The sequence below is a fragment of the Podarcis erhardii genome (assembly GCF_964252035.2).
Source record: "Podarcis erhardii genome assembly, chromosome: 2".
NCBI classification, from domain to species: Eukaryota; Metazoa; Chordata; class Lepidosauria; order Squamata; family Lacertidae; genus Podarcis; species Podarcis erhardii.
This window is the reverse complement of record NC_138498.1, coordinates 103,464,176-103,479,097: the sequence shown is the minus strand read 5'-3', so window position 1 is coordinate 103,479,097 and position 14,922 is coordinate 103,464,176. Positions and strand designations below refer to the sequence as shown.

The 14,922-nt window shown below is 41.7% G+C and overlaps 1 protein-coding gene and 1 long non-coding RNA gene across 5 annotated transcripts in view; one reads left to right on the top strand and one right to left on the bottom strand.

Moving 5' to 3' along the window:
- PTPRG (protein tyrosine phosphatase receptor type G) overlaps positions 1 to 14,922 on the top strand; it is a 555,232-nt gene that overhangs the window by 511,437 nt on the left and 28,873 nt on the right. For all 4 annotated transcript variants that reach the window (XM_081852306.1, XM_081852304.1, XM_081852303.1 and 1 more), the window contains exons 15-18: positions 550 to 641; positions 12,599 to 12,695; positions 13,464 to 13,546; positions 13,777 to 13,911. In XM_081852306.1, coding sequence (XP_081708432.1) covers positions 550 to 641; positions 12,599 to 12,695; positions 13,464 to 13,546; positions 13,777 to 13,911 — 407 coding nt within the window. The remainder of the gene's footprint in view (positions 1 to 549; positions 642 to 12,598; positions 12,696 to 13,463; positions 13,547 to 13,776; positions 13,912 to 14,922) is intronic.
- LOC309337512 overlaps positions 1 to 14,922 on the bottom strand; it is a 53,428-nt gene that overhangs the window by 36,935 nt on the left and 1,571 nt on the right. The gene's annotated exons all lie outside the window — the stretch shown is intronic.

Below are 14,922 nucleotides of genomic sequence, written 5' to 3'. Positions count from 1 at the left end.
CACTACAAATATATTCCTGGAGCTCAATTCAGTTCAACTCCCCATTTATGTGGGGGTTATGTTCCAAGGCACTGCACGTTTAAGTGAAATTGTGTATAGTGGGAACACCATTGAAAAAGCCTGCAAAAACCCTCTATCTAACCCTTTGGAAACCCTTTATAAAACCAAAAATCCACTAGACACCATAAATGGGGAGTTGCCTGTAGTTTCTCCATCAGCAACCTGCCCCGGGTCACTTTGTTTCGTGTGCATTCATGGATGTTCTTTATTCATAAAATGGAAATAAAGCAACCATTTCTGGTCAGTAGGATCAATTAAATGAAAACTTGACTAAACAGCAGCAACATGGATGAAAGTGATAATACAGAAATTGAGCATTAAGTTTGCACCAACATTAGTGGGGCCAGTATCAGCTGTGAAGGCACGTGAAACCATCTTCGCACACTGTTTGTTAGCATCTAGGTAGAGATGTTATTGCCTAACTTATAGGACAATTGTTATTGTTAGAAAATATTAATTGTAGAGCTGAGTATCTTTTTTATTTTTCAGATGACATGGAAGCTATTCCTGTCAAACAGTTCGTTAAGCATATCAGTGAACTGTATGCCAACAACCAGCATGGATTCTCAGAAGACTTTGAGGTACGTGTTTACAGCCTTAAGCGCTGGAAGTTTCTCTGTGGTGTTTAATTTAAATGTCTCAAGCAGTCTTGGAAGAGCGAAGGTCCAACTGCACTCAAGTGATCCTATGAATAGAAGGGTTGAAGAAGTCCTAATGCCTGGGAGCATCTGCTGATTGGGAAAGAGGCAGAATGGAAGACAAAGCAGCCTGAAGTCTGTAATGAACGGTTATGTGGGATGTTCAGTGGGATTTCTTGAACCTTGCAACTGCTAGCCTCCTAGTAGACAAGCAAGGAGGAAAGAGACTGTGACTGCAATGCCCACAGACTCGTTTGGGTGGGATTCACCTAATGGGCCCTGTCAGCCCTGTGCTAGGACTTCCATTTGTACAACAGGTCTTTGAAGATGGTTTAGAAACACTAAAGGAATGACTCTTTGCAAATTCAGAACTAATATTGCATTGCACCTGTAGAAGTGCAAGTTCCGCATATTGAAGTGAGTGTAAGGAGTAACTTGTTTTGTGATTGTAAACTAATTTCCCCGTTTTTATTATTATATTGTTGTAACCTGTCCTGGGACCTTATGGTGAAGGCTGGGAAAGAAATCTTATAAATATAAAAACTGTGATAACAGTAAAATGGAGAGCTCAGTATTAGGGACTGAAACAGAAATAATGGCAGTGGAAGAAGATGTTTAAATACAGGAATGCTGATAGCTGTGCAGCTGTGTGCGCAACAAAGTCACAGTCGCGGGCACTCTGTGGGTTTACAGACCCGTGTGGCTTACATAAACACAGTTTCATGCTTAATGATGGTGGCAGACTCAGGCTCTAATAAGCTAAAACAGTTATTCCAAAAGCCAGTATTAACCGTTCTGCTTCCCCGCATTCCTTTCAGCCTGATCACAGTGGAGCTTTGAAAGTACTGTCAGAAAGGAGGGCTCTCCCAGCCCTCTCAGCCAAAAATAGTGTGCAGCTGTTGTGCCATCTCGCCAGGGTGAGAGGAGAGAAATATGGTTTGGGGGCCATGACATGCTTTAGCAACCAAGTGTTAAAAATGTCATGACTGAGTCATAAAAGGCAGCTGTATTTACTAATAAGACATTGGCACAAAATGGCTGCTTTGATGCTGAACACCCTTTTCCTCAGTGTAACAAAGCTAAGGCTGCAGCCGTTTTCTTCAGCATGGCCCTTTCAAGCATCTTATTGCTGCCCTTTGGAAATAGCCTTTGCAATGAGGCGCACTGTCTGATAATTCAAAAACCGAACCAAAATAAGGGGGGGTGAACCCTATTGTGCCAATCATAAGCATTTCGTATTCATGAGGACAGCGGCTGTGCGAGGTGTTAAAAGTGATTTAGTTAAATTGACTGTTGGCTGGATGACTGAACAGGGATATTGAGGCATTTAACAATGTTGATGGTATTCAGGACAAACATTTATCCTCGGGAGAGCAGAATTTGATGGGAATGATCAAATGCAATGCCGTCTCCTCAATTATTTATGAATTGAGACCCCAGTGCTATTCATCACAGCTGGTTTTGACACCATTTAATTATTCAAAATAATCAGCTACACATCTGTAAACTTGCACTGACTTAAAGTAGGCTTTGCTTCATCTGTCTCTGAAATCGCTGCCATTAACAAAAAGCGAGGCAGCTTCTGTCTGCATTGTGCAGCAGAGGGATATATTCCTGAAATAGCCTTTCAGAATGCTTCAGGGTGCCCTTGTTGCCTCTTAATTACCCGGTAAATATTGTTTTGCTTATTAGTTTTGATTTCTGAAGTTGGGTATCTCTTTTAAAGGAAGTACCCGTATTTTTCGCTCCATTGGAACCACCCGACCATAGGGCGCATCTAGTTTTTAGAGGAGGAAAACAAGGAAAAAATATTCTGAATCAAATCTTGTATAAACTACTGTATTTAATAAACAACCGGTATATCAGAATCACATTACAGCCATGTAAATTGAACAGCAGTCAACAATGGCATTAAGAACCATCATCACTGTCATTAACAAATGAAGAGAGACTTTAAGGTTTGAGTACTCTTCTAGTCTTCTGTGAACCCCAAGAACTCATCACTGCTAAAGTCAGAATTTATGAAGCTCAGTTGCTCACAGTCACTGACATCACTTTCTTCGCTATCTTCATGTAAAATACCATCTTCGTATCCATCCAAAGCATTGCTAATGCCACATTTTTTCCTCTCAATCCTCTTCCTCCCCTCTCTCAGCGAACAGCCTGCCAGCTGCTCGCAAACATTCCCTTTACTTGAATTACAGTCAAGAAACAGCCAAGCAGAGCTTCTCAGCGGCAGGCTTGGGAGGCTTTCCTTTCCCCCACTTTTTCCTCCCCCCCCCCCAAGCAGAACAGTCCCCTTTTCCAGCCTCCTCCTCTCCATCCCTTTCACCCAAACTCCTCAGGTGACGTCTACAATTTCTCCCCTTCACTGCTCCCTCTCCTTTGCCCTCTACCATGACTCTGCACTCACGGCAACCTATGGTACCTCATCTCCCTTCACCAGGCTTCTTGGTCCCCCTCCTCTCCGTCCTCTTCCTCCCCTCTCTCAGTGAACAGCCTGTCCGCTGCTCCAAACCTTGAGGGGAAGGGCAGGCTGCTGGCAGAGCAGCACCCCCCCCACCCCCATTCAGCAGCCCAGGAGTGTGGAGCATGGGCACACAGCCCTCCCCTTGCTCCAAAGCTTCCCGGGGCTGCAGAGGGAAGCCGAGGCTGCCGGCAGATGAGCACTGCTTTCCCCCCCCGCCCCCATTCAGCAGCCCAGGAGTGCGGGGCATGGGCGCACAGCCCTCCCCTTGCTCCAAAGCTTCCCGGGGCTGCAGGGGGAAGCCGAGGCTGCCGGCAGGGGAGCACGGCTCCACCACCACTACCAAAGACCAGTCCAAGAGTGTGCCGCACTCCGGCAATTTGACGCACAGACATTTCCCCTTACTTTTTAAGAGTAAAAAAGTGCGTCCAATGGTGCGAAAAATACGGTATAATAATTTTTAAACTGCTATTTCAAAGCCAAAATCTCTTCACTCCCACAAAGTATATGTGGAATGAACCCATAAGGGATTTGCATAAGCCAATGTGGTGCCCTCCATATGTTGTTGTGCTACAACTCCCATCATTCCTGATCATTGGCCATACTGGCTAGGGCTGCTGGGAAATGTTGGCTATCCTTCACATAGGCCACTATTTTTAGGCTTCCCCATGACAGACATGGGACACCATCTGATTTCTATACCTTTGCCACATTCCTAATTGCTTCTCACCAAGGTAACCCCTCTTGGAACAGTCACACTTGAAAATCAGCTGTGAATTTTTCCTTCATTTGATATTCAAGTTGTCAAGGGGACATGTATTAAAAATAAGAGATCAGGTTGCCCAAGGTAGTAGGAAGTCTGTCCATTAAGGAGACATGCAGAATACAGGAAGCTTAGATGTTACTTCAGTGCTGGGTAGCCCCAAATGAGTAGCTTCATAGCTGGTGTTTCTCTCCCACCCTTTCCTGGCCTGATATCAGACCCTGATATTGTGAGGAATCTGGATCCTACTTCATGGGTAGCTCTCAGGGATAGTTGACTTCATCCTGACAGATGAGCACTGCACTTCCAGTTCTGGGTTTCTGCTCGAACATGCTGCCATCTTTCTTCATGGGTATGATCTTGTTGGAGCTATTCTCGGGGGAGAGGGGAGTATATCAGTCAGGTTGCATTGTTTCCTCCAAACCTGCCACCTTATTAAGTGAAGTACTTTCCATGAAGGTGGTCTTGGAATGGTTATTCATATCTGCTGAATTCTGTTTGACCCCATGAGAACTAGGACCAGCAACAGATATCTGTACTTTTTCTGAAGTCCTGCCCAATTCTGGGCTGGCTCTGCCAGGACAATGTGGGACATGACAAGGGATACCTTACCTCAATCCAGAACAGTGGTTCTGTCATCAATAGATGAGGCTTGGTAATGCACTATAGCATGGAGCTATTCTCATTCAAACTCTCTTTGCAAAATAACATTAAGACACCTTGCCTGATTGTTAAAGTCCACCATGATGAGCTCAGGTGTTTTCCCCCTTAGAAGGAATTCTTGTCTGTATATGCCCTCCCATAATAATTGCCTTGGAAATCAGATGACAAGAACCACTGATAACCTTTCTGTCTACCCCTATTCACATATCTTTATCAAGTCTGATGACATCTCTGGGACATTCATTTAGGCAAGGAGTGCTGGAACCAGGCTATAGTAGATTTGTGCTTTGTAAGTTGCCTACATGGAAACCCCCTTAAACAAAAATTAAGGGGTTGGTGTACAGGACTGAAATAGGAAAAAAGGAGGAAATTGGAAGGGGGAAAATGGCATGGATGGTCTTCAATCATGCAAATTTGTGTCTCCTCTTGGGATCATTTGGCAGATGTCTCCTTCTTCCTCATAAAGCACAATAGAAGAAGAAAAAGCACGATAGAATGTTCTGTGTCCTAGATTTACTCTCAAAAGCTTAAAACTTAACAGAGTAGTGGTAGAATATTTGTCTTTATTTGGGGCTCCACTGCTTCTCCTGCTCTCTAACTTAGAAGTTATCTTTTCTGCCTGCATTTTGGCAACCTTGTAGAGGATTTGGGCAATCATGCCATTAGGGAGTTTAAATGTAAGAAGACTCTTCAACCCTCCGAATGTAGATCCCTCTCGCCATATTCCCCTTTGGGAACTTTAAGCAGGCTTTTACTTGCATATTGGGAGGAGGAGGTTGTTCTTAGTTCTGTCCTTCACGTCTCATGAAAGAGGATTAAGCAAGGAAATCCCCAAAGTGCTGGTATGGAATGTTTATAATAGCATAATATGTATTGGATTTTGGAACCCATGCAATTTTGTTTGCCTCAAATTCATTAGTGGGTTGGGCATCTTTGCTGCTCGAAAGATTAGCAGTGGTGAATATAATCTCCCTAGCCTTGTCTGTTGTTGCCTGTGGAAGCACAAGGGTTGTGATCCAGCCCTCAACTTGGAATTTGACCCAAAAACAAGCAATGCATCTATCCCCCCCACGTACATTCAAAAAACATCAATTTCTTTCCCCCCCAAAATGCTAAGAAAACAGCCATAAGTTCACAAAATCTGGTGGAAGAATTCTGCACTTGATAGCTTCCACAGGAGCAATAGTTTTATGGCTCGCTAATTCTTTTTTAAATAGAATACCAGGATCCTTACAGATTATCCCCAAAGAGTGGTGGCTAAAAGATAATGCTGCTCATAAGCATGCGCATAGTGCTTCAGAAAAGAGTTGGAAAACCTCTAGCACTCTCAGTGTTGTTGAACTTCCAACTCCCATCAGCCCCAGCCAGCCCAGCCAAAGGTCAAGGATGAGACAGTGGCAGTACAGCAACCTTTGGAGGGCACTAGGTGCCCTACTCCTTCTTCAGACTATTAAAAATCCTTCACATACATTATCTCAGCACTCCTTGCAACATCCCTGCAAGTTAGCATTAGTATCTCCTCCACATTGTAGTGAGGGAAGAATGTGATAAAGCTGAGAGATTAAACAACTTCATTTTAAAAATGAGTTTATGGAAGACTTTTAACCGCTATTGTTAAAATGGAATCTATAAACGATGTATACCTCTGATTATGAGGTGTTGAGTACAAAGGGATGGGGACTGTCTCCATCTATCCCTCTGTTTGTTTCACAAGGGCATCTGGATGGTATTCTACTGAAAACATAGGCTGGACAAAACAGATTTCAGTCGGATCCAACAAGGTGTGGATGTCATTAAATACCCTTACCCATCTTCATCATTTGCACTCTCCCAAACCCAGTTTGCTTAGCTGTAACGTTATTCCAACTGCACTCACTTGCTACTTCCATTGTAGAGTCATTGTTGTCTTATTTTCTACAGACACGATGGAGGTGTTACAAATTCTGGAAAAGAGCAGTGTGTGTGTGTGTGTGTGTGTGTGTGTGTGTGTGTGTAGCAGAAAGGGTGTGTGCCAGTTTTGCCCTCCCTCCAGCATGGTTTCCATTGCCTACCAACTTAGGAGAGGCAACTGTCTACAGCAGGGAGCTTTTTGTATTCATGGGTGCTTCCTGGGCGTTTGGAAACCCCAATTTCCCAAAACATGCAAGAAGCCTCCATATATATAAGAAACTCCCTGCTGCAGTCAGTCACCCTCCACACGTTGGAAGGCAAGAAAAACAGTGATGGGGGAGGGCACTCTCACACACCTCTCACATTCTTACATCCCAGGATTTGTAACACAATTGTCCCTAAGTATCAGACAGAAAATAAAGCCCTATGAGAAGCTAGCTCTCACCTGGGCTGGGCGTGATTACTTTTGCTAATCCACCCTAGTTTAGCCCCAACCCTTTCTTTGCTTTGCCATTAAACTTGTTGCAGCTTCACAAGCTTGGCTTTTGTTTGAATTAGGTCTTGCTGGGCCACAGAGGCCTGTAGAAGAGACTCTTGCACTTTGCATCTATTTATTGAGTGGTTTCTGAAATTTCCAAATAGCCTTTCTACAGTTCAGTGCACAAGAAAGCAAACAGAACCTTGTTGCATAGCTACAAATTGGAGAGGGAAGCATTTGCATGTTCTTACAAGTATAGATTTTACTGCTTAATTTTTTTTGTCTCAGAATTCTTTTCAATTGACAGCGAAACCATATTATGATGTTGCTCTCAGGGTCGTAACTTGTTCACTTGTCTGAAGTTATATCAGAATGTCTATGCAATCAGCCATTCCGGAGCAATTTCTAGCTCATTATGTTGGATTATCAGACGTGTAGCAATTGGATTTTACACATAAATTTAGCGAAAGAATATTTGAAGTTTATAAAACTAATCAGCAACTTGTTTCAGAGGGACACTGAAAATGAATGAGTCATTAAACCTGGATGTATTAAATCCCAATCAGTGGTAGCACGGACAATATAATTAAAAGCTAAATTAGCCATAATGACACAGAAGAGTTTTAACTGTGACTAAAGGTTGATTAAAACCAAGTGTGTTGGATTCCAGAGTTGCCGACAATACATTCCAGTGGACAAAATAATAAGAACCGTAACCGTTCATCTTTAAACAAAATTAGCGTTTTAGGAAGTTAAACGCTGAGAATGTCATATGAACCAGTGAGACAAAAAAAATGAATAAGGAAAAAGAATGATCTAGTGCAGTCCTGCCAGAAAGCTTTCCCTTCAGAATCCTAAAATAGACAATCCATTGTTGCTTTATACTCCAGTGGTCCTGCATTTGAACTGTTAGAAATTTGGGATGATGGGAATATTTCTATATATTTTTAAGAATTAGTAAGGTAATCACAGCACATGGTAATGTAACCTGCTTAGACATTTCTGCTGATCAAATGGTATATAAATATTACTAAATATATAACTAAATGTAATCTCCTTAGATACTGGCTTTAAACCAGGGGTGGCTCAGCCTGTGGTCCTCCAAATGTTGCTGAACTGTGTCTTCTATCAGCTCAGGCCAGTGTGGCCAGTGCCCAGGGGTGATGGAAGTTCAGCATCATCTGGAGGTCACAGGTTAACTACTCCTGCTTTTACCTAAGCTAGAGCACAGCTAACATTTTAAACCACCTGGAGTGCAGTTTCCATTTTAAAAATATATAAAAACCTTTGAGTCTCAAATGCAAAATCCACTGGATTGTGATTTCTGTCATATTTATTCCAATTATTTAAATTTGGGAAAGTTTAAATAAACATGGCATGTTTCTGCTTCATCTGACATCTTAAAATGTTTGTGTCAGGACAGATATAAAAGGGGTACCTGGTTCCTTAGGGTCTGAGCTGTAGTTGCTAACCGAACACCATAAGGATTCCCTCCTTATGTAAGAACAAACACATAGGAAAGCAAGCCAAGACATAGATTCAGGTTGTATAAATTAAGCATGACAATGCAAGCTCTTTCATGTTTCTAGAATGCATACAGTTCTTACTCAAACATAAGCCAGCCAACCAAGAGTATTTGCTAGTTCCTTCTCCTTGAGTTGATGGTTATTCCCTGAAAGCCCACAAATGTAATTTTAATATGTGACCTAGCACCTGACTCGTGTCTTCTGAACTCATTGTGAGTCGGCCCAAATCATCTATAAATGAAACTGCAGTTCAAAGTGAAGAAGCAACTTTCCTTACTTTCCTAACTTTGTCAGATCCAAATGGAAGGTATTCCTCAAGTGGTATGACATCTAATAGAGGGATCAGGCAGGGTCTTCTCAAGCCTTTTGACTCCTCTTAAGCAGGAGAAGTCAGTCCTTTCACCTGGCCAACCCTACCTGCTGTCAGTGAGGGCTAATGCTTTCAGCCTGTTTCTCTTCTCAAAATCACTCTTTCCCCCAGGTTGTTTCCTCTTTGTACTACAAGTGTTTAGTTTTGGGCATCCTCCTCCTGTCTTGTTGCTTTTTCCTGTCAGTGTATGTATTTTTCTCCTTCCCTCCCTTGATCTGTGCTGTTCCTTTCCTCTGTTCCTTCAATTTGTATGGTAGGGAATGGTGGGGGTAGGATCTCCAGGTTATTGGGGACCACCCCTTGGCCACTGAATTACCTCTTTGACTTGAGGAAGATGTTTGTGGTAGTGGAGAGTTGGCACATCCTGCCCAAAACCACAACAAGCAGAAGTGCCATTTTTAACCTTTTCCCACATGCTTCTCATCCTGATGGGCCATGATAACCAACCAGTGGGACCATCAGTGTTGTACTCTCCCGTTTCATATGGTCAGTCTTGGACTGGTCATCACTGGTGTTAGGCAGCCAGCGATTCCAGCTTCACATTCAGTGGGTATGCTAATGCTTGATGGGTCAAGTATTGCGCTCCTTGATGTTCTGCCGCAGTTTCCCACCTTTTTCCTCTGACCCTTCTGGGTACTGCTTGCTTGATAGCAATGGCCTCTTTGCCTGTATTGGAGGCAGGCGGGTGGAACTTCCAAGCCATAGCAAAACTTTTGGACTCAGATTGACTGAGTGGTGCAGAAAACTGATTAGCCAAAGAACAGGAGATTGGCAGAAATGTCTCCCTTATTCTTCTGCATACAAATGGATTGTGGAAGGATGTATGGGACAGGAAAATGTATAGCTTTGAGCTTCTGAGGAAAACTTTTTTTAAAAAAATTGCTTGACATTTAACTTCATAGGACTAAGCCCTGGTCGTTCTAATGAACCAACCTTGAGGGAAATGCAACAAACTAAGCTACTAGAATTCAACAATGACCGTTCACTTTTTGTAGTCGTTTCAGAGGTTTCTGCTCAGTTAACAATGTATACTGATAACTTTCAGGGTCCTCATCTGCATGGGGCCATTCTGTACACACTGCACATATATATAAATCTGCCACTGAACTGAGGCTGCAGTACAGCGGACAAAACCATAAACCCTAAGCATCAGTAAGGTTAATTAAAGTTGCTGACCTTAGAAACCAGTCCCACCTGAAAGGTCCTTCAAGATGTAATGGCAACCGATCCAATTTATGTGCATTATGTAAATTTATGGTAGGTCATTCAATAACAGGGACTGAATTCTATTTCTAATATGCTAGCATGTGTTTTTTACAGCAAGTTTGAATCCTCACTGGCTTCATTCATGTTTCTTCTACAGTACACGCTAAGATAAAGTTGGATCACTATTTTTTCATAGAATGTCATTAAATTGTACTGGAGACTTTCATTTTAAGTCTATAAAGCAGAGTAGCCAATGTGGTGCCCTCCAGATGTTGTTGAACAGCCCTTCCATCAACCCCAGCTTCTGAGGATAATGGGAGTTGTAGTCCAACATCTGCATGGCACTGTGTTGGTTACTCCTGCTGTAAAGTGTCACACACATTTGATGGTGCTCTTTTGATGGTGTTCTTTCTGATGATGACTGCATCATCATCAGCATCTGCATACCTTACAGAACCATGTAAAAAGTGGGAGGGTAGTGAAACAGCACAGTGGTTAATGGTTGATAATTAAAGATATCCTTTGGATTAAATCACTGAATCCTTTCTCTGCTGAACTACTGGTGTGAAAGCACTGTTCTAGAATACATAATCAGTGGCATTAGTGTCAATTATTCCATGTAAGGATTAGACCTGATACCCCGTTCAGCTTCTTTGTTTGTTCTTTATTTCTTCTGGACAACTATGGGGATTTGCTTCCCATAAAAAAACAAATGCCACTGCTTTATGAGTCTAAATGCCTCTAATTATATTTGGACTTGTGATATTTTGGATTTCCAAAAAAAATGTAAATGTTTTGGGGCTAGATAGGAGGGAGGGCAATGAATTGGCTTGTCACTTCTTTATGACAGTTTTGTATTAATCCTGCACTCTGGCTACATCTGCAGTTTCACTAACATTTCTCGTGATAATTTTCTCTGTCACTTAGCTCCTACTCCATCATTGCAGCAGCTGTGCTGTACTAATGACTTCCCTTATTAGGATGTTCCTGTATTAACACGTGAAGCCTGGGGTATGAAACAGTGTGGCATCTTGTAACCCTTGGGAGGACAGGGGAAACGGATGGCACTGACGGCACCCTGCAGAAGTAGCTTTTGGATAAAATTCAGCTAAATACATTGAGAAAATACCCTAGAAAGAAGCAACAATGTTACATTGTTATAAAAAGATCTTTAAAATGTAATTAGGACGCTTAAAATAAACAGCAGAATTGACATTTCTGACTAAGAGGAACGTAGGACAGTATAATCACTGTGTTGTCCAACTTAACACTTTTTGATATTATTTGATATTATTTGATATTATTTAATATCAAAATGTTAACATATTTTAATTATTATTTAAAGTTACAAAAAACTATTGAAGACAGACAGTGCCTACAAAGTAAACACTGACTTCAATGTGGAATGTGATAACAAGAAATCACTCAAATCTTAAGAGGGGAAATGAAACTAACTCACGTGTGTGTGTGTGTGTGTGTGTGTGTGTGTGTGTGTGTTGGCATCTGTCTGTCTAGAGACAATGGAGGAGTACGCCTTTGGAGATGAAGTCAAACTGTTAGAAGGTTACTGTGCCTGCTGTGGCTATATATATTTGAGTTGTCACAAATTAGGTGGTTTAATTATGTTGATGTGCTGATTTTGATTATTTTGCATTATTCACTTCACTTTACCCCCTTTGTTGACTATTTTGGTGACTAACTCTAATGATACATTGGGACCCTTGTTCCCATTGGGCCCCTGTGAAACACTGTAAATTCAGTCTGTTCTAAACTGCAAGTACTTCTTCAATACAGTCACTCCGCAGCTTATGTGCATTTAACATTGTGCATTCAGCTTTACACGCTTGGTAAACAATTTTTTTACAAAAATTAAAAAAGGTGAAAAAGTGGACGGGCAACTGGGGGGAAAGACTTCTGCAATCCTACTTGCCATTGCACCCAATGTGTTTTGACTATTCACGTTTTTGGCTCTAGGGGCGATTCCCCAGAATGTAACCCCCCTATAAGTTGTGGGCTTACTCTACTGCTTTGTATTTCCTAGGTAGGCACTCACTCCTCTCCCAGACCTAGGGAGTTATGACTGTGAGTTGCTATATGGCATAAAACTTTCTCAGACCCCTTTTTTATTTAAGAGCAGAGTTGCTATTTTGGCTATGTTTTCCCTGCTTCTGAAAGTGCTCTAATTACAATTAAGCCTTGGGCAAATGGCTAGCAAAAGGCCTGTGACCACATTGGTATTGCTTTCTGGCTGCTATTAAGGGAGCTCTAGAAAGATGGGAAAGCGGTGGGTGGGTGGGAGGTTGCACCACAATGAATTGTAATCACCATGGACTTATATCAGATACTGGGAGTCAGGCAATATCCTTAATAGAACTAGGATATGTTTAAGCAGTGTTATGCTGAAAGAATTCTCATGGGCGAAAAGAATCAATTACACCCACCATTTCAATGTGTTCTGAATGAGCTGCTTGCAAAATGAGACAGACAAAATGTTTTGCACTCATCTGCCTTTTTCAATGCAATTGTTTTCTTAACAGGAAGTGCAGCGTTGTACATCCGACATGAACATCACTGCTGAACATTCCAATCACCCTGACAACAAGCACAAAAACAGATACATCAACATTTTAGCATGTGAGTAGTAAAGACCTTAAGAGACAACAGCAACAAAAAGTGTCCACTTTATACTACTGGCGTAAGAACGCCTGTCTGCTCAGCATGAGGTTAGTTAGAGTGACAAAAGTTTGTTTTCATCCAAGGGATAAGATGCCCCTGTTAGGTATGCTTTCTGAACGGACTGATGTTGACAGTCTGACATTAGATACTTTTGGATTTTGGTTAGAAAGTAGGAATCCTGCCTAGAGATTTCACAGCTGAATGTTTCAGCCTAAATTACTGTCTGATCTAGGTATGCTAATCTCTGAAAAGCGACTTAAGGGAAGTACATATTTGACAATCCTTGCTAGTTCCATTCTCTCCCAGACTTGCTAATGGGTTTGTCACATTTCCAAGTGTTCTGGAAAGAAACAAACCCAGGACTTTTTGATCCCTTAGCTGACCATTTCTGCCACTTTTTTTTTTTTCTGGACAGCAAATGATTTTACTGGTGCAGTTGAGAATGGAAGAAGTTTTGTGATCTTCAAATGAAGGGCAGCATATAAATTTAATAATAATAAGAATCTTTAGGGAAAGAATGGTTTAAGCCCCAAAAGAGCCAATGAAGGTTTCCTCCAGATGTTGGACTCCCAGCAGCCCTGGACATTTGCCATCCATGCTAGTTGGAGCTGATGGGAGTTGTGCTTATTAGTTTTCTGGTTAGGGAATTGTCCTTTTAAGAAATCCATAGTTTTAATCTCCTAATATGTTTTCCTGTTTTGTGCCTGTTTGTTATCTTTCCTGAAGATGATCACAGTAGAGTGAAGCTAAGACCTTTGCCGGGAAAAGACTCGAAGCACAGTGACTACATTAATGCCAATTATGTTGATGTAAGTTGTTTTTTGCTCTCGTCTCTCTTTTGAGAAACACTGTCCTACAGAAGAAATAGAAACCATTAGTACTTGTAGAAGGTTTTTTGCTGTTGTTTTGTTGACTAACTTTAGCTCCAGACTCCTCAAACGTTCAGCAGGAAAGGCAGCTCACACTGCAATATATACATTATTAATATGACTGCCATGCAGATACTTTATCTTGCTTTGCCTTATGGTTTTCTTTGAAGGGTTACAACAAAGCGAAAGCCTACATTGCCACCCAAGGACCTTTAAAGTCTACATTTGAAGATTTCTGGAGAATGATTTGGGAGCAAAACACTGGAATTATCATCATGATTACAAACCTTGTGGAAAAAGGAAGAGTAAGGGCAACGCAGTTTTTCACTAGCTACTTTTTTCGCCGTGATTATGTGGTCTGTAAGACTATGGGGATTGGTGTGGTGGTAGTGATACTTGAAGCCTTGCTTCTAGCAGTGATAGGCTGAGCTCTCCTAAGGTCACAGAAGGTCTGGGGAAGCAGAAGGCTGACACTGGCTGAGCTGATCGTGCCCTAGAGAAAGAGGAGTCAAAGAAGGTTCCTGAGAAGGCAGCATACCACTGAGCAAAGGAGGGCCTAGGAAACCAAGTTTGGAAGAGAGAGCACCAGAAGAATTCTCTGTCTTCAGTATTACCATACTTATATGTATGCCGTGATTCCATAAAAAATATTCTCAGAGCAGTTTCAAATAGCAGCATGAACAACAAAGCAAGGTTAAAAAACAATAATAGCAACAATATATAAAAATGCAACATCAATACAAATTAAAACACGCTATCAATAATACATACCAAACAGTGTATCAGACAGTCAATACAATAAACATAACAGTATTTGGTACAAAATAACAGTATTTGGTACATAATAACCTAACCATCAATTGAATAGATACAGGAACCTGTGGATAAGCACCATTTCCTTAATAGAACAGTATAAAAATTCACAACATCCAGCTGAACACAGTTTCAGCACCCCTAAGTGGTAGCCAAAAGTACACAAATGCCCAGTACTCTCACAATCAACATACCAGAGCACAGGCAAATAGCAAAAAACCCGCAAAAAACCAACAACAACCTCAAAGCCGCTTAGAGCAATCTGAGGGTTCTTTTTCAAAAATGCAGGAAATGAGTCAGATCCAGAACATTCTAAAAAGACCAATCCTCATGCTACAAGCCAGGCAAGAGACTGAAATGGGGTCAACATTAGCACTCATGCTATCAGCAATAAGAAAAGGGATCATGGTCCAAGCATTATTTTAGGGAGCCCAGTACAAACTTGCAGTGCAGACCCCCTGCCACATACATTCTACGATCCCAACCCATACATAGAATAGCAT